The following is a 24372-nucleotide window of genomic DNA, read 5'->3' as shown; positions in this document are numbered from 1 at the left end:
GATGTGAGCCTAGCCCTATGATATCTGTCTTTGGTAAATTTCTCATTCGTATTCTAAATTTTATGATTTCTTAGTATTGTGTCTGTATATTGTACCTCACTTAGCTTTTTAAATATGATTTTGAATTCTTTTTCTGGGATCTCATAAATTTCTTTTTCATTGGAATCTATTGCTGTAGAATTATTTAGGTCATATTTCCTTGCTTTATCATGTTTCTTGGGTCCTTATTGCGCATAACAGTCACTTCTTCCCAGTTTTTTGAATTCGCTTTCTGAGGTGAGGGCTTTTTCCTGAAGATGTGTTTATGATGTTGATTGGGTAGGGCATTTTGGCATGAATCTGGGTGCATGCAGTGGTGTAGTCTCCGTATAAATTATTCGGCTGTTTACAGCGTTAGTAGTGTCTGATTTTCTCAGTGATGTAGGGTTTGGTTTGTTAGTGGAGTCTGTGGTGAGGCTTAGCTGGGGACAGGTTCACCAAGTGGGCCTATCCTTGGGCCTTAGGGCAACATATGCTGGCACTGGTGTTAGCAGGTCCAGGTGGGCTGATTCTTGGGCCTCCAGGTGGCTTACTTGGGTGTTGGTAGGGGCAGTGGTTGGCCAGTTGGGTGGGCAGATTCTCAGGCTCCTGGGCAGCGTATGTGGCATGGTTGATAGTGGGAAAAGCCTCTGTTTCCCAGGTGGTCTGTGCTGATAATGGCAGTGGCTGCAATGGGCTGGGCAGGCCAGTCTCCAGGCCTGCAGGTGGTGCATGTGGTTGGGGACCAGCTGTGGTATGTAATGGCAGATTGAGTGGGCTAAATCTCAGGCCCCTAGGAGAAGTGTTCACATGTTAACGGTGGTGGAGGGGGCTGGGTAGACCTGTCCTCAGGCCCACTAGTAATGTGTGTGGGTGTTGGCTGTGGTAGGCAGGGGTGGGGTGATCCCCATGACCCCAGTGGAGTGCTCGAGTGGGGCCCTGCCACTGGGGAGGGAAGGGTTGCTTTCAGTAGCACCAGACATAAGCATTCAGCTGATGAGTGGGTCTTTGGGCCCCAGGTGGCAGCTGTGGGCAGGGTAGTCTGTCCTCAGGACACTTGTAAAGGTGTAGTAGCTCCACTGCTTGGGGCAGCAGGGTCACTGCCAATAGTTTGTGGTTTAGCACCAGTGGCAGCAGCCAGCAGGAGTGGTGGCTTTGGGTGGTGGGAGTCTTACAGTCTAACTTAGGCCTCCTTGGGGCACATGAAAATGCATAGCAGCTCTGCTGCTGGGGGCAGTGGGGTTGCTGCCAGTGGTTTACACTTTGGCTTGGGGGCAGCATGGGATCACAACAGTGGCTGTAGGTGGGGATGTAAGTGGACTCCAGGGATATGGAGATGCAGGGGCTGTTTGGCCCCAGGGCAGGGTACAGCCTTGTTGGGGCTGGGCTCTCAAAACGTGCTGTGCTCTAGCTGCTTAGGACTAAGGAGTGGAGGGGACCCTTCATGAGCAGTATCATCGTGTGGTCCCCAGGCAGCTCCCTTTGTCAGTATGAGATGATTTTCTTATTATGAAATCAATATTGGCCAGGTGCGGTGGCTCACACCTGTAATCCCAGCACTTTCGGAGGCTGAAGCGGGTGGATCACCTGAGGTCAGGAGTTCGAGACTAGCCTGGCTAACATGGTGAAACCGCATCTGTACAAAAGTACAAAAATTAGCTGGTCATGATGGCGGATGCCTGTAATCCCAGCTGCTCAGGAGGCTGAGGCGGAAGAATCACTTGAACCTGGGAGGCGGAGGTTGCGGTGAGCCGAGATCGCTGCATTGCACTCTGGTCTGGGCGAGAGAGAGTGAGACTCGTCTTGGAAAAAAAAAGAAAGAAAGAAAGAAAAAAAGAAATCAGTATCAAGGCTGTAAGGGGCCTACTTCAAGTGTTCTTAACTTCTGTTTTCCTTCTAAGTTGTTTATCTAGCTTGTACTTAGACACCTTAATAGATACATAAATATTTCTTTGGGTAGGGTGTATAGCATAGAATGTTTTGTTTTTGTTGTTGCTTTTGAGACAGGGTCTCACTCTGTCACCCAGACTTGGAGTGCAGTGGCGTGATCTTGGCCCACTGCAACCCCTGCCTCCCGGGCTCAGGATTCTCCCACTTTAGCCTCTCAAAGTGCTGGGAGTAGCGTGTGCCACTACCACCCGGCTAATTTTTGTATTTTTATTTTAATTTTTGAGGTGGAGTCTCACTCTTGTTGCCCAGGCTGGAGTGCAGTGGTGCAATCTTGGCTCACCTTAACCTCTGCCTCCTGGGTTCAAGCGATTCTCCTGCCGCAGCTTCCCAAGTAGCTGGGATTACAGGCATGTATCATCACACCCGGCTCATTTTGTAATTTCAGTAGAGATGGGGTTTCACCATGTTGGTCAGGCTGGTGTTGAACTCCTGACCTCAGGTGATCCACCTGCCTCGGCCTCCCAAAGTGCTGGGATAACAAGTGTGAGCCACCGCACCCTGCTTAATTTTTATATTTGTAATAGAGACAGGGTTTCACCACGTTGGCCAGGCTGGTCTTGAACTCCTGACCTCAAATATCTATCCGCCTCGGCCTCCCAAAATGTTGGGATTACCACCAACACCGTGCCAGGCCAGAATGTTCGTTCTTTTTTTTTTAGACAGAGTCTCGCTCTGTTGGCCAGATCTTATATTAAAACTTAAATATCTTTTTGTAGCTTTTGCCCTCAATTTTTTTTTTCCATATAGAATACTAGTGCTTTCATTTAACAGTGGTTTCAGGGTGCAATTTTGCTGAATAATAAATTTTAATGACGATGCTGTTTTGAGATAGTGTTTTTATAGTAACTGTAAATGTGTAAATATGATAATGATTTTTCAGAATAGTGTGAACCTTTATAAACATAATTTATGTATTTACAGTCACATATATGGCCTACAATTTCCTATCAGTTTGCAAAAGTAATTTTATGAAAATACATGATAGGCAGCAAAAGTTGAGGCAGGATACTTGTTTGTTCAGGAGAGTCTATTTTTAAGTTTGTGGAGTTCTCATTTAGAAGATGTGTTGGGCTTTGTTGATTACTTACAGCAGTAGCTTGGGTCCTTAAGGCTTTAAGTAGAAAGCCTGGAGTTCTTGTACCTGGGAAGCCCTGGGAGTTATTTGGCAAGAGGAATGTGAGTACAGGCTCGAACTAAAAGGGTGCCAAGACTGACGTGAAATGAAGGAAAAGAGAAAATAGACAATGTTTAAAAATGGACACAGTTTTGAAGCTAGTAAATGTATGCTACTGACCCCTACTTACATAAAATATATTCATGTTAGGCATATAGTTGGAGGTGCATTTTGGCAAATGTATATACTTAGGCAACTGCCATTGAAATCAAGATAAAGAATGTTTCTGTCGTATCACAAAATTCCCTCATTACTTTTTACTCTTCGTCTCCACCCTAGGCAACTACTGATCTGCTTCCTGTCACTATAGATAGATTCTGACTGTTTCAGAATTGCATATCAATGGAATTAGACTCTGCATTCTTTTGTGTCGTAACAAAAGTGCGTATTTTCAATAGTTGGCTTTTTTTTTTTTTAATTTCTGAGTAGTTTGCCATTATATGAATACATCTTTCTCTTTACTTGTTGATAGACATTTAGGTTATGTTCAGTTTTTGGCTATTATAAATAAAGCTGCTGCTAACATTTGTGTTCAGTTATTTGTGTGGATATATGCTTTATGTTTTCTTTTTTCTTGAGTAGAATTGCTGGGTCATAAGCTTTTTTTGTTTGTTTGGTTTTTTTAGATGGGGTTTCCCTCAGCCTCCCAAAGTACTGGGATTACAGGCACTAGCCAACTCGCCTGGCCTTGTTTGTTTTTGTTTTTGTTTTGAAAGGGAGTGTTGTTCTGTTTCCCAGGCTGGAGTGCAGTGTTGTGATCTCGGCTCACTGCAACCTCCTCCTCCTGGGTTCAAGCAATTCTCTTGCCTCAGCCTCCCAAATCACTGAGATTACAGGCACCTGCCACCACACCTGGCTAATTGTTGTATGTTTAGTACAGACGGGGTTTCAAACATGCTGGCCAGGCTGGTCTTGAACTCCTCACCTTCAGTGATCTGCCTGTCTCGGCCTCCCACAGTGCTGGGATTATAGGCATGAGCCACTGTTCCTGGCCCGGTTTTTATATGTTTGACTTTGTAAGAAAGTGCTAAACAGTTTTCCAAAGTGATGTTGTCGTTTTCCATTCCCATCAGCAGTGTGTGAGTTCCAGGTACTCAACACCCTACTAATATTTGGAGATGTTATTCTAGCAAAGGGTATGTGATAATATATTATTCTAGTTCTGATTTACATTTCTCTGTTGACTAATGATGTTATGTAGGTTTCCATATGCTTGTTTGCCACCTGTGTATCTTCTTTGTGAAGTATTTTTTCACATTGTTGTTTGTCTTTCAATGGTTGTCTTATTATTGATTTGTAAGAGGTTTTTAAAAAGATATTCCGAATATAAGTTCTTTGTCAGACCATATGTATTGCACATGTTTTCTCCCAGACTGTGGCTTGCCTTTTTTTTTTTTTTTTTTTTAAAGCTATTTCTCAGCGGAAGTTTTGAATTTTTAAGAAGCCCTTTTAATGAAAAAATTTTTTTCTTTTATGATTTTTGCTTTTGTTTCTTAAGATAGCATTGACTACCAAGGCCATGACAGTTTTCTTCTAGATGTTTCCAGTTACAGTTTTACATGTAAGTCTGTATTGCAATTCAATTTAATTTTTCTTTATGATAGAGGTAAGGGTCAAGGGTAATATTTTTCACATGGATATAAATTTTTTAGCATCACTTTTTGAAAAAACTATCAATTCTTTGAATTGCCATGATCTATATATGTTGAGACCTATTTATATATTCTTAGGTCTTTCATTTCATTGATCTGTCTATATTTTTATGCCACTGTTTGGTTACTGTAGCTTTATGGTACATGTGCTAAGCAAGGTCCATTTACGAGGCAGAATCCATACAGTAATTTGAAGAATGAAATTTTAGTATAAAGAATTAGCTCTTGAGTCACCCCTGTGCAGCCTTGGTGCCGTGTGCATTTTGGACGCTCAGCCCACCTTGCTCTCTAGTACTTGTAAGCCTTTTCCTTTCAAGATCCCTGCAGAGGTGTACCATGGAGAAGGGGAGGTGGCGACTTTTGCCTTTTAGGCAGAAATTGCCCAACTCATGTCTCTCATAATCAATACCTTCTATTCCAACAAGGAGATTTTCCTTCAGGAGTTGATCTCTAATGCTTCTGATGCCTTAGACAAGATTCACTATGAGAGCCTGACAGACCCTTCCAAGTTGGACGGTGGTAAAGAACTGAAAATTGACATCATCCCCAACCCTCGGGAATGCATCCTGACTTTGGTCAGCACAGGCCTTGGCATGACCAAGGCTGATCTCATAAATAATTTGGGAGCCATTGCCAAGTCTGGTACTGAAGCATTTATGGAGGCTTTTCAGTCTTGTGCAGAAATCTCCATGATTGGGCAATTTGGTGTTGGCTTTTATTCTGCCTACCTGGTGGCAGAGAAAGTAGCCATCACAGAGCACAATGACGAAGAACAGTATTCCTGGGTATCTTCTGCTGGGAGTTCCTTCACTTTACATGTTGACCATGGTGAGCCCATTGACAGGGATACCAAAGTGATCCTTCACCTTAAAGAAGATCAGACAGAGTATTTAGAAGAGAGGTGGGTCAAAGAAGTAGTGAATAAGCACCCTCAGTTCATAGGCTGTCTTATCGCCGTTTATTTGGAGAAGGAACCAGAGAAGGAAATCAGTGATGATGAGGAAGAGAAAGGTGAGAAAGAAGAGGAAGATAAAGATGATGAAGAAAAGCCCAAGATTGAAGATGTGGGTTCCGATGAAGAGGATGACACTGATAAGAATAATAAGAAGAAAACAAAGAAGATCAAGGAGAAATACACTGATCGGGAAGAACTAAACCAGACCAAGCCGATTTGGACCAGAAACCCTGATGACATCACCCAGGAAGAGTGTGGAGAATTCTACAAGAGCCTCACCAGTGCCTGGGAAGACCACTTGGCAGTCAAGCAATTCCCTGTAGAAGGTCATTTGGAATTCAGGGCATTGCTATTCATCCCTCAACAGGCTCCCTTTGACCTTTTTTAGAACAAGAGGAAAATGAACAACTCTGTGTCCATCATGTGTGGATCAGGGACAGCTTTGATGATTTGATGCCAGAGTATGTCGGCTTTGTCCGTGGTATGGTTGACTCTAAGGATCTTTCCCCAAACATCTCCCGGGAAATGCTCCAGCAGAGCAAAATCTTGGAAGTCATTTGCAAAAACATTGTTAAGAAATGCCGGCTGGGCATGGTGGCTCATGCCTGTAATCCTAGCACTTTGGGAGGCTGAGGCGGGCAGATCACCTGAGGTCAGGAGTTCAAGACCAGCCTGGTCAACATGGTGAAAGCCCGTCTCTACTAAAAATACAAAAATTAGCTGGGCACAAGGCCTGTAATCCCAGCTACTTGGGAGGCTGAGGCAGGAGAATTGCTTGAACCTGGGAGGCGGAAGTTGCAGTGAGCCAAGATCATGCCACTGCACTAAGCCTGGGCGACAGAGCAAGGCTCTGTCTCAAAAAAAAAAAAAAAAAAAGAAGAAGAAGAAGTGGCTTGAGCTTCTCTGGGCTGGCAGAAGACAAGGAGAATAACAAGAAATTAGATGAGGTATTCTCTAAAATCTCGTGGCTTGGAATCCATGAGGACTCTATTAACTGGCGACACCTGTCTGAACTGCTGTGGTCTCACACCTTCCAGTCTGGAGATGAGATGACATCTCTGTCAGAGTATGTGTCTTGCATGAAGGAGGCACAGAAGTCCATATGTGACATCATTGGTGAGTGCAAAGAGCAGGTAGCCAACTCTGCTTTTGTGGAGCAAGTGTGGAAGAAGGGCTTCGAGGTAATATATATGAGTGAGCCCATTGATGAGTACTGTGTGCAGCAGCTCAAGGAATTTGATGGGAAGAGCCTGGTGTCAGTTACCAAGGAGGGTCTGGAGCTACCTGAGGATGAGGAGGAGAAGAAGATAATGGAGGAGAGCAAGGTAAAGTTTGAGAACCTCTGCAGGCTCATGAAAGAAATCTTAGATAAGAAGGTTGAGCAGGTGACAATCTCCAGTAGGCTTGTGTCTTCACCCTGCCGCATTGTGACCAGCACCTACAGCTAGATAGCCAATATGAAGTGGATCATGAAAGCGCAGGCATTTTGGGACAACTCTATGATGGGTTATATGATGGCTAAAAAGCACCTGGAGATCAACCCCAACCACCCCATTGTGGAGACACTACAGCAGAAGGCTGAGGCAGACGAGAACAACAAGGCTGTCAGTGACCTGCTGGTGCTGCTGTTTGAAACCACACTGCTCTCTTCTGGCTTCTCCCTTGAGGATCCTCAGACCTATCCAGCTGCATCTACCACATGATCAAGCTAGGTTAGCTATTGATGAAGATGAAGTGGCAACAGAGGAACTCAGTGCTGCTGTTCCTGATGAGATCCACCTCTGCTGGGGGCGATGAGGATGTGTTTCACATGGAAGAAGTAGACTAAGAGTTTATACCTGCAAACCTTGTGCCCTTGCATAGTGTCCCCATGGCTCCCACTGCAGCTTTGAGTGGTCCTGTCCCACCTGGCTCTCTCTGCTGATATCTAGTATTTTTTCTCTCCTGTCCTTGTGTCTAAGGCAGGAAACAAGGGCGTCAAGCCCCATTCCCTCCCTACTTTGACAGCAGAATTGGATGTTGTATATCTTGTTTTTTTGTTGTTGTTTATTTGTTCTGAATGTATGTAAAATAAAGAATATGCTGTTTTTATACAGTAAAACAACACAAAAGATGACCATTTCTGGGGATTAGCAACTAAAAGAGGATTATTTTTCTTGGCTTGTTGTGGTATCTGTAACATCATACTGAATGTTACAGAGTTGCATAAAAGTGGCGAGTGTGAATATCTTTACCTTCTTCCCAATCTTAGGGGAGAAGCATTCAGTCTTTCACCTTTAAGTATGATGTTAACTGGAGTTTGTAGATGCATTTTATTGGGTTAAGGAAGTTCCTGTCTCTTCCTAGTTTGCTGAGAATTTTATCATGAGTGGGTGCTGAAATTTGTTAGATGCTTTTTCTGTACCTAATGAGATGATTTTGTGGCTTTTCTCCCCTTTGAATGCGGTGAATTACATTGATGATTTTAGAATGTTAAGCCAGCCTCTTATTACTTCATTTGCTTATGATGTATTGTCCTTTTTATTTATTGCTTTGTTCAGTTTTCTAGTTTTTGGTTGGATTTTTTTGTTTATGTTCATAAGGAATATCAGTCTTTTTTTTTTTTTTTTTTGGGTCTGTCTTTGGTTTTGGAATCAGGGTGAGCCACATAAAATGAGTTGAGTACTCTTCCCTCCTGTTTTCTTAAAATAGTTTTATAGGACATGAGGGGAACCATCTGGCCCTGGTATTTTTCTTGTGGAAAGGCCTTAAATCATGAATTCATTTTCTTCAGTAGATAGGGGCTTATTCAGATTTTCTATATTTTGTGATAGTTTTCATAATTTGTACCTTTTAAGGAGTTTATTTTATCTAAGTAATTGAATTTATTTTCATTATGCTCATAATATTACTTTATCACTCAATGTCTGCAGTACTATAATGATGTTTTCTTTTTTATTCTTCATTGACAATGTATTTTTTAATGATCTTTTTTATTGGCTATAGAATTTGGATTGACATTGTTTTTTTTTCAGCATTAAAAAGTTACTCCAATAATTTCTAGCTTGCATTATTATTATTATTATTTTTGTGGAGACAGAGTCTTGCTCTGTGGCCCACGTTGGAGTGCAGTGGCATGATCTCAGCTCACTGCATCCTCTGCCTCCTGGGTTCAAGCAATTCTCCTGCCTCATCCTACTGAGTAGCTGGGACTACAGATGCACACCACCATGCCCGGCTAATTTTTTGTATTTTAGTAGAGACAGGCTTTCACCATGTTGCCCAGGCTGGTCTTGAACTCCTGAGCTCAGGCAATCTGCCCACCTTGGCCTCCCAAAGTGCTAGGATTACAGGCGTGAGCCACCACGCCCGGCCTGCTTGCATTATTTCTAATGTTAAATCAGCAGTCATTCTGCATATAATCAGTCTCTTTGATGGATTTTAAGATTTTCTCTTTAACGCTGATTTTCAGCAGTGACTGTGGTGTGTCTTGTGGGTTTTTCTTTGTGTGTATCTTTCTTGGTGTTTGTTGAGTTTCTTAGACTTGTGTTTATAGTTTTATCAATTTGGAAGTTTTTTATCATTTTATCAAATTTTTTTTTCTGTCTCTCGCTTCTTTATTTATTTACTGTTTGATAGGTTACTGAGTCTCTGGGTTTTTTTTTTTTTAACTCTTTATCTCTTTGTACATCAAGTTAGATAGTTTTTGTTACCCTGTCTTCAAGTTCACTGATATTCTTTCTTGCAGTATCTCATCTGCTCTTAAGTCAGTCCAGTGAGAGAGAGAGAGAGAGAGAGAGAGAGATAATTTTTTTTTCATTTTAGAAATTATATTTTCCAATTCTGGAAGTTTCCTCCCCTCTCATTCCTTTCCCTCTCTCCTCTCTTCCCTGTCCCTCCCCTCCCCTCTTTCGACAGTTTCTGGTTTCTCCTTATTGTGCTTATATTTTCCCCATAATTCTTTAACATATTTACAATATATAGACACTAAATCACTAAATCCTTGTCTGCTAATTCCGTTATCATTCATTCTCACTTTTTTGGGGGGGCACTAATTTTCTTCTTCTTTGTCACATTTCTTTATAGTTAGTGGTTTGGTTTTTTTACCCCTTGTTTTTTTTTAATAGTTTGTGGTTTTTAATTGGATATTTCACATTTTGATTAATATTTAGTGTCTTTTTGTCGTTGTTTTTTTTTTTTTAATTAGAGATGGAGTCTTGCTACATTGCCCAGGCTTATTGAAAACTCCTGGGCTCAAGCAATCTTCCCACCTTGCCCTCCCAAAATACTGGGACTACAGGTATGAGCCACTGTGCCCACCTGTGTCTGGATTTTTAAAAAACTTTTAATTTAAAAATAATTGTAGAGTCACAGGAGCTTCTACTGGGAAGTCCTGGACATCTTTCCCCCAGTATCCCTCAGTGTTCACAATTTATATAACTATATTACAACATCAAAACCAAGATTGATATTGGTACAATGCATAGAGTTTATTTGGGTTTCATCAGTTTTACATGTACGTGCATGTGTGTGTGCCTGTGCATAATTCTGTGCAATTTTGTCACATGGGTAGTCTTGTGTAATTATCCCTACAATCAAAGATACTCAATGGTAGCATCACCAGACTCCCTTGTGCTATCCCTTTATGGCCACATTCATCCCCTCCCCCATCTATAATCCTTAACAACCATGAATTGGTTCTCCATCTCCATAATTAGATTATTTCATGATTGTCGCATGAATCGTATTATGCAAGTAGTATCTTTGAGATTGACTTTTCCACTCAGCATAATTTTTTTGAAGTTTGTACAGATTGTTGTGTTTATCAATAGTTTGTTCCTTTTTATTACTAAATTCTATGCTATTGTATGGATATACCACAGTTTAACTGTTCGTATTTTTTTTTTAAAAAGTATGGAGTTTTGTTTGTTAGATAGTTGAGTAACTTGTGGATCAGCTTGACCCTTTTGAGCCTTGTTTTTTTTTTTTATGATTAATTAAGCAGAAATTTTATTTCCAAGCTCTTCAGAGACTGTTACAAACACGAATAATGTATCCTTCTAAAAAAGTGTCCCAAATTAAATCAGAGGCACATCATCAAAGTAAAGCCCTTGTGAAGTTAAGAATTCTTTTAGGTTGTAATGTTTTTATGTTAGTTTTTAATCATTTACAATGTTCTGTGGGTCACATTTTAAACATTTTTAAATATATGAAATTCTGTATTTCTTTAAGTACAGCCACAGCTACAAAGTAGAGGAACGTAAGAATACAAAGACCAAATCTGCTTCATTTATATACACGATGGGGCAGCCTAATGCACATCATAACATTAACTTTTCCAAACAAGTTTGCTAAGAATCTGCTCCCATAATTAGTGTTAAAAATAAAACAATCTTCCCATTTAGAAAAATCAAGACATCAGTTGATTAGTAAAGCCTATTCTTCCTCCCAGCAATTTGTACTTTCTGGTCTTCATTTAGGAATTGTAAATTCATGAGAAAAGAACAAATTTTTTATGGTATAAATATCTTCCAGGAACAACAGTTTACAAGTATTCGATTGTTTAAATAAACAAAACTATTTTCCTTCCTAAAATGTAAACATCCAGTAAATGAAACATACATGATATTCCAGGTATAGAAATCTTAGTAACTCACTTATGAAAGAGGTGCATTTTGGTATGTTTGGTGGTAAGGTTTTTGTTTATCTTATGTATAAAAGTACTTGCACAAAAAAACAAGCTATTACTATTTAAAACTCTATTCCTTCATCCAGTTTCCTCACTCAAGTAGAAACTCATGAATTTCTGTGATTTTGGCTATAGGACGAGGCCACAGGAAAGGGCTGAAATATCTCTAAAAGTTAGGGAAAAGTGTTTTCTTGAGACTTGAAGGCAGTCATTCATCACTTTGTGCTTGAAGGCATTCCTCAGCAAACTTCTCTCCTAGAGTCTTCAGAGTAAAGCACAGGATCTGGGCTCCCAGAAGGGGTTACTTCCAGCTGGAACACCCACCAGCAGGGCATCCTTGCAGGCATTCTGCATACAGTACTGTTGAAGCTCTGCGGCTGCCTGAGAGACATTGATCCTCTCCACGCCAGCCTCCAACTTGAGCTGCTCCACCAGGCACTGCAGGGTGCTCGCGCTAGCCCCAGAGGACATGGTGGCGGCGCTGGGCTCCGAGGGCCCAGCCTTGTTTTTAAGCTTTGTTAGGATAGGTTTGAAGTAGCCTTTATTCTAGGAATAGTTTGTTCCTATTTCCAAGGAGTGGCTTTTCTGGGTTCTCTATTAAATGACAACAAAGTCTGTCTTCTGTGCTTGATCAGAACTTCGATGTATCCCTGTCTCTTGTAAGATCCAGTAATTGGTCAACTAACAGCTCCTCAGTAGTTGTTTTTGGGCCCACCTTTGTGGAGTCTCTCTTTATGCATCCACGATAGTATTGAGCCACAGACTACAGGTGAACGCCTGTGCAGATTTCTGGAGTTCTTTCTCATTGTTGCACATTCGTTTTTTCTTAAATCATAGTCCTTCACTGCTTGTTGTCTATTGTCTGAAAGCAGTTGTTTCATTTATGTAACTGAAAAACTGTATTTCTGAGGTGGGTAGGCAACTCCAGTAATGGTTTCTCCACCATTGTGGCAACAAAACTTTTTGTTTATTTCTAAGTTAGTAATTTGAAAGTCAAAATTGATTCGTCTGTCCAAAGAGCAGTAGTTTTTGTTTTGTGTCTTAAGATGTTATTTTAACTTACATTTTATTTTTTGAATAAGAAATATGTTCATATGTTTTAAAATTTAAATGCCACAAAAGATATACAATGAGGTATCCTTCCCTCCCTTATTTCCCAGTCACCCACTTTCCATTCTTGGGGACAACCATTGTTATTAGTTTATTGTGTATCTGTCAAGAAATTTGATGCACATTCTGATAATGTGTATCTTACTCAGAAATTCTCTACACAGAAATGTGGAGATATGTATATATACATATATATATATATTCTCCTTCATATTCTTGTTTTTAAAAAAAGGTAACATACTATATTCTCTTTTTTTGTATCTTATTTATTTATTTATTTATTGGAGATGAAGTGTTGTTCTGTCACCTAGGCTGCAGTGCAGTGGCGTGATCTCGGCTCACTGCAAACTCTGCCTCTCCCGGGGTCATGCCATTCTCCTGCCTTAGCCTCCCAAGTAGCTGGGACTACAGGCACCCGTCACCACGCCCGGCTAATTTTTTGTATTTTTAGTAGAGATGGGGTTTCACTGTGTTAGCCAGGATGGTCTCGATCTCCTGACCTCATGATCCGCCTGCGTCGGCCTCCCCAAATACTGGGATTACAGGCGTGAGCCACTGCACTCGGCCTTTTTTTTTTTTTTTTACTTAATATAACTTAGAGGTCTATGATTTGATTACATGTAAATATTTTATATATTTTTTTCAGCTTTGTAGTATACAGTTATATGGGTATACCCATAAATACGATTATGTACCATAAGCAAATTAACTAGTTCTGTTGTTACTAATCATGTACTATTTCAAATAGTGCTAAGGTGAATAATCTTTCTGGGCTATTTTCCAACACCAGCAACCAATTCTCTTGATTCTCCAGACACCAAGTGGGTGTTCAACAATTCAGCGTAATTCAGTTCTCACAGTAAATATCTGGAGGTAGTGCAGACCCCACAGCTTAAGGGCCCATTCCTACAACACTGCTTTCCACTTCAGACACCATTTGTAAGTCCTGGGCCACCTGTACTTCGGACCACCTGTTATAAATTGGGGGTTCCCTCAACCTCCTCCTAAGGTTAGATAATTTGTTAACCTGGCTGACAGAACTCAGGAAAACAGTTTACTTACTCTTGCTGGTTTATTATAAAGGATACAACTCATGATCACCTAAATGGAAGAGATGCATAGGAATGTGGGAGGCAGCACATAGTTTCTGTGCGCTCTCTGGGTTCACTACCCTCCAATCAACTCAGTGTGTTCAACCCTGGAAGCTGATCAGATCTCATTGTTCAAGAGTTTCTATAGAGCTTAATCTCCTGTCTCTCCCACCCCACTTTCTGGGGTGGAGTCAGTGGCTAGGGCTGAAATTCCATTGCTCTTATTATTTGATCTTTCTGGTGACCAGCTCTATTCCAAGGTCATCTAGGGGCCCCACTCTAAGTCACCTCATTAGCATAAACTCAGATGTGAGTGAAACAGACTCATTATGAATGAGTGAAGAGACACCTATCACTGAGGATATTCCAAGGGTTTTAGGAGCACTGTGCCAGGAACTGGGGACAAAGGTCAAATAGATTTGGCCCTCTATATCTGTGGATTCAGTCAGCCTTGGATTGAAAATGATTCACATGGTTGCATCTGTACTGAACATGTACACTTTCTTCCTTGTCATTATTCCCTAAACAATACAGTATAAGAACTATTTACATAGAATTTACACTGTTTGAGGTATTGTAAATAATTTTGAGATGATTTAAAGTGTACAGGAGGATGTATATATACAAATACTCTACAAATACATTTGTTATATACAAATACTGTACCATTTTGTATAAGGGACTTGAGCATTTTTAGATTTTGGTATCCTTGGGGGTCCTGTAACCAATCCCCCGTGGATACTGAGGGATGACTTTATATTTCCTTCTCTTTTTTTTTTTTTTTTTTTTTTTGAGATGGAGCCTCACTTTGTCACCCAGGCTGGAGTGCAGTGGCATGATCTTGGCTCACTGTAGCCTCCACCTCCCAGATTCAAGCAGTTCTCTTACCTCAGCCTCCCCAGTAGCTGGGACTAGAGGTGCAAGCCACCATGCCTGGCTAGTTTTTGTATTTTTAGTAGAGACAGTTTTGCTGTGTTGGCCAGGCTGGTCTTGAACTCCTGATCTCAGATGATCCACCTGCCTCAGCCTCCCAAAGTTCTGGGATTACAGGCATGAGCCACTGCACCTGGCTTAACTTTATATTTCTTATTATGCCACATTCTTTGTAGTATGGAAGTAATTTCACTTACATGCAAGTATATATAAGATAAATTTCTAGAAATGGAATTCTTGTATCAAAGGCTATGTACATTTGTAATTTGGATTTTTTAAACCAGTTTTCCCACCATAGAGATTGTACCAACTTATTCATGTCACAAATGTGTGAAGTGACTGTATGTTTCCCCATACAACTTTATGTTACAAATTTTTATTAAGTAATTTAAAAAACAAGGTTCTTACAGTACTCTGCAAAACATGTATATGTTAAAAAAAGACGTAATACTTTGTTGTAATTGTCAAAAAAATTAAGTAGAAATTGTATTATGTTCACAATTATAAAAGACTTGATATACTTTTAACAGAGTTGAGTAATGTTAGCTAATTTGTTGCCATTTTATCGTATATCTCCAATGTGCCAGGTACTGTTATGACTTTATATACGTTATAAAATCTCTAATATTTAAAATAATTTTACAAGATGTATAGAATTTATATTACCTTTATTTCACAGACAGGAACCTGAGCTAGTAAATTCTAGGCTTAAGATTTGATTCCAATTCGATTCTAAACTCTAGATTTTTGTCATATCTTTAATTAATTTTACTTTAGTATTTTGATCTTTCCCTTTTTTGTGTAGAGGACTAAAATTCCTCTGATTTCAGCCATTATCCTGGTCTTTCGGCATTCCCAAAATGAATTAAGGAAGATTTCTATAATTTGCAAGAATTAGAAGCCCCAGGGTAAAACAAAGAGCATACACACTTGTCTTTCTGAGAAGAGATGTTAAGTACCCAATATAGATGCTGCTTTCTTATGTATTTTCTTATTTAACTTGTAGAAAGTAGGGGAGAATAGCAAAATAGCAGAATTACTAGAGAGAGAAGACAGGCAGTGGTAGATAATAGTAATTGGGTCAGGAAGCCTGTTTTAATCTCCAAGTAACTTAGTTGCTGTTTGAATATCTTGTTTTACCATGTAAGAATCAGTCTATAGGCATTTATTTTTAACATCCTAGACAGTTACTGTTTAATTTTATCTCATTTAGAGTCCTACCACAGCTACTAAGTTGACTTTTAGAGCAGAATATGTCTTTAAAAATCTTGGTCAGCGTATTTCACAAATAGACAAATTTCATAACAGTCCACATTTTGTAGACTTTTTAAAATAAAAAATAATTGTTTAAAATTTGGATCTTTTTAATTTCAGCTGTTCCCCCTTCCCATCCCATTTTACAGACATTTCAACCTACGAATGAAGAGGGACACTTCCCTTTTCAGTGATGAATTTAAAGTAGAAACATCAAATAAAGTACTTGATTATGATACCTCTCATATTTACACTGGACATATTTATGGTAAGTTGGACCTTAACAGAACCCTTTTCTTCCATTTTTTTTTCCTACACAAAGATACTCATTTTGAAGTATAAGCAAATATTTCAGAAAAGGTTATAAATCCAGAGGAGGTTGAATTCATATGAAGGGTAATGGTCTTTGAGAAATGAAGTAATGTTTGGACCTATCTTTACATGTATGTTTAATAGTGAATTATGAAATATCTGGCTTCTGAAAGGGGTGAAATTTTGACTCAGTACCTCTAAACTGTTAGGATTTTCAAAAGTTTTAACGACTTCTGTAATTTTCTGATTTTCCAAGTAAGAAATTAATAGTAACTTTGCTGTGTTTTATAAGAAAACAGGAAAAGTCTAAAAGGAAACAGTAAAGATGATCTTAGCCAAAAATAATGTGACAAAGTCATCTGTAGGAAAATCCTCCCAAGGCCCTTCTTCCTCAGAATCTATTTGCTTTATTCACAATTCTAACAAATTTCTCTTGCTGCATCAAATTAAAAATGCATGTTGGGGGGCATCAGTGGCACACTTAACCCAATAGAAAGTTACAACTACTAGTAGTGTTGAAAGAACAGAACAACTATAGAAGTCATAAAAAAGCTTAAAAAATGAAAATCTTCTGGGGGTGTTGGAGAGAGGCAAAATGTCATTGTTTTATAACTGTACATTAGTAAGTACTCAAGATGATTCTCACTTAAGACAGTGTTAAACTGTTTGAGATTATTTCTACACGAGTGATTTCTACTGAAAATAGTAACATGAAAAATTAAGTGCTTAAAGAATTTTTTCTCATTTTTCGATTGTGCCAGATAAATGAGGCATTTCTATACTTAAACTTTCTCATTTGTAGAATAAACCTAATTATTAAATTCTTTAGCTTTTTTGTACTCTTACAATTCTGTAACCAAAGTGAAGCGTTTTTCATCAGTAGATTTTCAATGTCAGACTTTAGTGTTATATTCTCTTCTTGATTATTTATCTTTCTGGGCAAATAACTTAGTAGTTCCTGCCCTTTTTCGCTAGGTGATGAGATCAAGAAAAGTCCGAGGCTGTAAATGAGATTGCAGATAAAAATCATGTTATTTAGGCCAGGCATGGTAGCAGTTACACCTGTAATCCCAGTGCTTTGGGAGGCTGAGGCAGGAGGATTGCTTGAGACCTGGAGTTTGAGACCAGCCTGGGCAGTATAGTGAGACCTTGTCTCTAAAAAACATAAAAATTTAGCTGTGGTGGCACACCTGTAGTTTCAGTTAGATGGGAGGCTGACGTGGGAGGATTGCTGAGCCCAGGAGGTTGAGGCTACAGTGAGTTATGATTGTGCCACTGCACTATAGCCTGGGCGACAGAGAGGGGCCTTGTCTCTTTATTTAAAAAAAACAAAACAAAACAAAAAACTCAAAATATCAGTGTCTTGGGCTCTTACCTCCAGTCTATGATTAATTCAAAGGCAACTAATTAATGTTATTCTACAACTTAGAAATTGTGGAAGGCCTGATTTTTATTTTAATCAGAGAATTGTAATGGGGAAATTCAAGGTTTAAAGCCCTCTCCCTCTACTTTCACCCTTTATGTCATTTGATTTTGGTGCTCACCTTTTCGTTGTGATTATATTAAGAACCAAAAGTACCTTTTTTCCTATTATTTCCTTTCACTGGAGAAGTATAATTGATGGGATAGTATTACAAATCTTTGTCCAATATCTTTAAAAGTACTGCTGGTATACTTTTGTTCAAAGTGCCCGTGAAATATTTGACACTGTTCTATTTAAAAATGTGTTTATAGGCTGGGCGTGGTGACTCACGCCTGTAATCCCAGCACTTTAGGAGGCCGAGGCAGGTGGATTGTTTGAGCCCAGGAGTTCCAGACCAGCCTAGGAAACATAGCAAGTCCCCGTCTCTACCAAAAATACAAAAATTAGCTGGAGGTGGCGGTGCACGCTTGTAGTCCCAGCTACTAGGGAGGCGGAGGTGGGAGGAGTGCCTGAGCCCAGGAGGTTGAGGCTGCACAGAGCCATGAGCTCGTCACTGCACTTCAGCCCGGGTGACAGAGCAAGACCTTGTCTCAAAAGCAAAACAAAACAAAACACAAAACAAACCCCTAAGCATAGCGCAGAAGCCAAAAGACCTGGCCCATGCACAATATATCGGATGGAAAAGGAGCTTTTTTCTTGTGGTACCTGTAGCAAAATTTTCAAAAGATGCTTTGGATGTCTTTATTCTGAAAGTGTGTATTTTATCAGTGGGTTTGCTTGCTTCTTTTAAGTTAATTTAACAATTAATTGTTTTGTTTTGTTTTGAGACAAGGTCTTGCTCTTGTCACCCAGGCTGGAGTTCAGTGGTGCCATGTCAGCTCACAGCAACCTCCGCCTCCAGGGTTCAAGTGATTCTTCTGCCTCAGTCTCCTGAGTAGCTGGACTTACAGACGTGTGCCACCAGGCCCAGCTAATGTTTTCTGTGTTTTTAGTAGAGACAGTGTTTCGCTATGTTAGCTAGGCTGGTCTCGAACTCCTGGCCTCGAGTGATCTGCCCGCCTCGGCCCCCCAAAGTGCTGGGATTATAGGTGTGAACCACACTGTGCTGGGCCAATTTACAATTATTGATGACTACTGCATACATGCTAGGCACTCAGCTAGGTGCGAGGAATGTGGTTGGTGACAAGGCAGATACTCTATTTTTCATTGCTGTTATTAGTAATTGTATATATTTTAACTAAATACTAGTTGCTGTTCACATCTCACATTCTGCTTGATATATTTTATGTGAAAATTTCCATAGTAAATTTATATTCAAGATTTAACCATATATATGTGTATATATGTATGCATGTGTGTATATATATACACACATATATACATATATATGAACGAATTTAACATTCATGTGCAAATTAAATTGTCAAGAATTTGTTGCTTTCATTAATAGGTGAAGAAGGAAGTTTTAGCCATGGGTCTGTTATTGATGGAAGATTTGAAGGATTCATCCAGACTCGTGGTGGCACATTTTATGTTGAGCCAGCAGAGAGATATATTAAAGACCGAACTCTGCCATTTCACTCTGTCATTTATCATGAAGATGATATTAGTAAGTACTTAAGTTTTATCAAGTAGCCTTTTTCAAAAGGCATATAATAGTTAAAACTGTGTGGAGACAAATGAAGCATTAGCTGTTTTCTTTCCTGAGTTACTAATCAGGCTAGAACATAGTTTTTACTAGCAATTGCTATTTAAGGAATAGTTGATATATGTAATGAGGCAATTTCCTTGTCAATCCATTGCCGGTACTACTTTGCTGATATGACATAACTAATTCTGTTTGAACTGTGTGAGTCAACCAAATCTGACGGAACTGGAAATCGTATATTTTGACATCAGCCAGTCTGTGTAATGCTAATACCTTTGTGTGTGTGACCTATTGAAGGTAGAAGAGCATCATTACTACTTATGTAAATTTCAGTGTGGATATTTGTGTAGTGTTTAAGGAATATTTTAGGTATTTTTGTAATTTTTAAGTCCATTGAGTATTTCTTTTTAGAATCTTAAGGTAATGACTTCAAGAATCCAAGTTTATCATGGATTTTGTTCTCTACCATCTTTATATGATGATATTTTTCTAAGAATAGAAAATGTATTTAGACTTTACCTTTTAATTCTATTGTCCGTATATCCACAGTTATCCAGTTATTGGGAATGCTTCTTTGAAGTACCACAGAAATAAATTTCTCTAATTTATATAGCTCTTGAATACCCATTTATTATTTTTTGACTGTAATTAGACTAGTCTCTCAATTTTTGCCTACTTTCCTAACTTGGCAGCTTCTTCCTACATACGTTTTCCTTTGTATAGACAGAAATTTATTGTCAATGATTTTATTCTTACCCCTAGTAATACACTGACAAGCATTAACCATTTTGACTTTTTGCTCCATCAGCTCTGGCAGTTTCTGTACTTCATCTGTCCAACTGCTTGTTATCTCTGCTGCTAGATTGCTATAGAAAATAACATATGTATACTAGGTAGGATGCATTTATGATTTTTAGCTACTTGTTAAATCATAAGCTCATTAATGCTACTTGCCTGTATTTTCATTCACCACTATTTGATTCCTTTTCCAGTTTTAACTCCTGGTATTTCAAACTCTACCTTTCTTTTCAAGCTCTAAGCTATCATCCTCCTTCATAAGTAGGAATATGAATTCCTTTGCTTTCGTTTCTTTCTGCTGACAAAATTATTATTTACCTGGTTTGTGTCTTGCTTTGTAGCTTTCTTAGTAATTTAACCTTTTTTTGTAGGGTTACCTCCCCTATCAGGGTATGTAAGTTCTTCAGATACAGTTTCTGTTTCTTTTGCTCCTTTAATATTGCAAGTATCATTTGTCTGCGCAGCAGGCTTTTCATAAGTACTTAATGAAATACTGGAATATTTTTCTAGAATGTTTTATCAAAATCAAATAAAACCTTTTGAGGAATGAAGGAGAGGAAAAGAGTAATCTGCCAGATTATTTTTTCCTTTCTATCATATTGTAATTGTACTTTCTCCATTGCTTTCTACTTCCTATCAGTGCCCTCTACTGTATTTGTTCTGCCTGTTTTGACTTCTGTTATTGTGCCTCTCTCGTGTTTTCCTTCTTCTGTTATCTACTTGTGTGTAGTTTAAGAATATTCTTTTTTCCCACTTTTCTTTCTTTCTTGTAATATAATTGTGTTTTTTGCATATTGCATCCAACAGTGATTTCCAAATATCTTAATAGGTGTCAATCTTTTTTTTTCCCCAAAGATGATGAGTTAGCTTGGAGGATGAATGACACTGGATGTTACTTGATTTTTTGTTCTTTTTGGCATTTAAATGCTTTATCGTTGATATCAGCTTTTATTTTATACTTGTTTAAGTAAATATATGTTTGTGGTAAGGAGAACTTTTTAACATTCTTTTTATTATTACATATCAGTAGTGGGGTTAGAATTTTAAAGCAGCAATCTTTAAGGTGATTTTATTTGTAGCTTCTCAGGTAATTGGAATTGTAGGATATGAGGATGGGAGTACGGAAGGAATTGCCTTAAACAGAGTTTTTAATGTTTGCAAATTTAGACAATTACTTTTGAAAAACTATCTAAAAATCTGTCAAGTGAACCATGGTTTAAGACAAGAAAACATCCATGTATTAGTCTTTTATTCTAAATAGTTGCTATATTTATATTCTAGACCATGGTTCGCAAATTCTCTGCAGAGGGACAGAGAGTAAATATTTTTGGCTTTGAGAGCTGTATGTTTTATTGCAGCTACTCAGCTCTGCCATTGTAGCACAAGAACAGCCAAAGAAACACATAAATAAATAAGCATGGGTGCTTTTTTTAAAGAAATTATTATTTATTTATCTATTTTTTTGGAGACAGAGCCTTGCCCTGTTGCCCAGTCTGGAGTTGAGTGGTGTGATCATACCTCACTACAGCCTCAACCTCCTGGGCTCAAGTGATCCTCCTACCTCAGCTCTGTGAGTAGCTGGGACTCCAGGTATAAGCCACTGCTCCCAGCTAGCATGGCTGTTTTTAATAAAACTTCATAGACACTTAAATATTAATTTCATATATATTTCATATGACATAAAATATCATTCTTTTGATTTTTTCTTTAACCATTTAAAAATGTGGAAGCTACCCTTAGTTTTCATGTCAAACAAAAACAGATGGGAGGGCTCACTAAATTTAATAATTACTTTAATTGGTTCTTTAAATTCTCTGTGTAGAATATGACAGGTTCTAGAAGTAGTAGTAGTAGCAGCAGTAGTAAGAATAATTATTATGGCTTAATATATACCTGACAGTGTATAAAAATCTTTACTTGCATTATTGAATTGAATTCTCAAAATAATCTTATGAGATACTGGCACACCTATTATTCCCACTTTATAGGTGAAGGCTTAAACTGAGGCTTAGAAAACTTATGTCACTTGATTGTGGACCTCCTGTTCTTTACCCTGTGCTCTTCTGCTTCACTCATGGAAGAAAGCTGTAAATTCTCACTGCCTTTACTTCAAGGATTTCTGGGGCTTTTCTGAAATCTGTAAGCCTCTCTAAAATCATACATTTGCATCTATTGCTGTTTTAAGCCAAACTGTCTCCTTAATATATTTAGCAGTGTTTATTTTATAACTAAATGGCAAAGGATGCCCTTTAATGTGTATTATTATTTTTATATAATTGGTTTAAGTACTAATAATTTATTTTCAGAAGTAAAGTACTGCATTATTGTATCACTGTGAATGTTCTTAATTGGATTTGGTATCGTTGTATATGTTATCCTTACCAAAAAGAAGCAAATGGTAGGGGAGGCATACTAACCTTGGATATACCTTTTGATGAGAATTTGGCTACCCTCTTCTTAATACTGTTTTTGCAACTGAAGGCATAAATGTATAGAACCATCATGAAAAATGATACTGCTATTCTCCAGAACCTTGGGGAATGGCTTCTGAGACTGTACCAGAACACAGGGATAGTTTTCACTGAAAATACTTAATAATTTCTCTAGATGTGATAGTGATAAATACATATTGTTATCAGCTTAAAATGCATACTTATTTAATTCTGTACTTAGTAAAAAACACTGTCTCATAGGACATGGAAGTGTGAACAGTTAATGACAAGGTAAGAATACCACTTAGTCCTCTGCCCCTTAGCACAGTTTATTTTAAAGAAACTGAGAAAAACATTGTTCCATAAACTAGAATAGTATTGTTATTAACATGAACAGGTTTTAGGAATATCTGACTATATGACTGCTTGCAATAATTCCCTTACACCTTTTTTGTGGACTACCTATCCAAGAGCTAAAGGTCTGAGTAATTTTTTTATTCTATACTTATAGAGAAATACTTAATCTCCAAATTAAAAAATATATTTCCATTGTATATGAAGAGCTGCAGAATAATTTATTTGGGTTTATTGCTTTCATTTCAAATTTATTATTTATTTTCCTTTGTGGGGTATAGAAAAGCCCAGAGAGGTTGAATTTGCCTATACCTCCGTCGCCCAGGCTGGAGTGCAGTGGTGCCATCTCAGCTCACTGCAACCTCCGCCTTCTGGGTTCAGGTGATTCTCCTGCCTCAGCCTCCTGAATAGCTGGGACTACAGGCATGTGCCATCACGCCCAGCTAATTCTTGTATTTTTAGTAGAGATGGGGTTTCACCATGTTGGCCAGGATGGTCTCGATCTCTTGATCTCTTGACCTCGTGATCCGCCCGCCTCGGCCTCCCAAAGTGTTGGGATTACAGGCGTGAGCCACTGCGCCCGGCCTGAATTTGTCTATACCTTATAGTAGTAGGGCACCCCTACTTTAGAATGTGTGTTAGCCATACCTATACTTACTTCTTCTTTCTCTTGTGCTTCAATGGGAAGACCTCCTATTTCTTGTTCTGAAAAATTAAGATTGTTAAACTTTATTTTACCATTTCAAGATGGAGGGCTCTTCATTCATGTAGAAGCTTCCTCATTTGTGGAAATGTCAGGATGTTGCATCTAAAACTTTTAAAATGTCAGTTAGTTCCATATTGTGTTTTTGAAGTTTTCTGTCACTGTTAATGACAGGGAGAGACAAAAGGAAGGAATACAAGAGGGAAGAATAATTGAATTGGTAAGTATTGATAATAGCTAGCATTGTTTGTATCATTCACATATAACAGGAAAACTGTTTTAGAAAGCATTCTGGCTATACTTAGGTCCAGTCTGGAGATCGGAAATCTGCATAAGCATATTGAGTTTTGACAAACTATGTAGCCAACTGGAAAAGTTGAGATGTGGAGTGCTCTGATTGTTTGACTTCTGAACTCCCACAGTGCATACAAGTGTATTGGTTAATCTCTCTACTATATGTTTTGAATTTGTATGCTTTACTAAGCATTTATGTTAAATACTGAACTTATTTAAGCACAGTGATAGTATTTGAAAGAAATATAAAAATTTAGTGGTATTGTTGACTCTGTCTTTTCCTTTTTTCTGAGTTAATCTCTTGGGAAGTATAAATTAATTTTTCTAAACAACTCACAGGCACAGAAGCCGAAAAGTTGAGAAGGCCACAGATATGGGAGTTATTTTAAGAATAATATTTAATTAGAAATATAGGATACTAAAATTGGAAAGTTAAAAAAAAAATCACAAAAAAAGAGACAGTGGCTGGGTATGGTGGCTCACGCCTGTAATCCCAGCACTTTGGGAGGCCGAGGCAGGCGGATCACGAGGTCAGGAGATCAAGACCATCCTGGCTAAACAGTGAAACCCCGTCTCTACTAAAAATACAAAAAGTTAGCCGGG

At 38.6% G+C, this 24372-nt stretch overlaps 3 protein-coding genes across 3 annotated transcripts in view; 2 read left to right on the top strand and 1 right to left on the bottom strand.

Moving 5' to 3' along the window:
* ADAM10 (ADAM metallopeptidase domain 10) overlaps nt 1-24372 on the top strand; it is a 153984-nt gene that overhangs the window by 51556 nt on the left and 78056 nt on the right. Inside the window, exons 3-4 of the mRNA XM_003827893.5 lie at nt 15955-16073; nt 18991-19149. Coding sequence (XP_003827941.1) covers nt 15955-16073; nt 18991-19149 — 278 coding nt within the window. The remainder of the gene's footprint in view (nt 1-15954; nt 16074-18990; nt 19150-24372) is intronic.
* On the top strand, nt 5150-7592 carry LOC100979779 (putative heat shock protein HSP 90-beta 4). Its single transcript, XM_014341501.4, is given in 6 exon segments — nt 5150-6156; nt 6159-6333; nt 6639-7429; nt 7432-7461; nt 7464-7525; nt 7527-7592. Coding segments are annotated over 6 exon segments (2082 nt in total). The 5' UTR covers nt 5150-5183; the 3' UTR covers nt 7578-7592.
* Nucleotides 11540-15932, bottom strand: LOC112437196 (guanine nucleotide-binding protein G(I)/G(S)/G(O) subunit gamma-10). The gene has a single exon (XM_063596678.1). It carries the CDS (start codon nt 11886-11888, stop codon nt 11682-11684), a length of 207 nt encoding a protein of 68 aa, XP_063452748.1. The 5' UTR covers nt 11889-15932; the 3' UTR covers nt 11540-11681.

The sequence above is a fragment of the Pan paniscus genome, chromosome 16, assembly GCF_029289425.2.
Source record: "Pan paniscus chromosome 16, NHGRI_mPanPan1-v2.0_pri, whole genome shotgun sequence".
In the NCBI taxonomy this organism is placed as follows: domain Eukaryota; kingdom Metazoa; phylum Chordata; class Mammalia; order Primates; family Hominidae; genus Pan; species Pan paniscus.
This window is presented reverse-complemented; position numbering and strand designations above follow the sequence as displayed.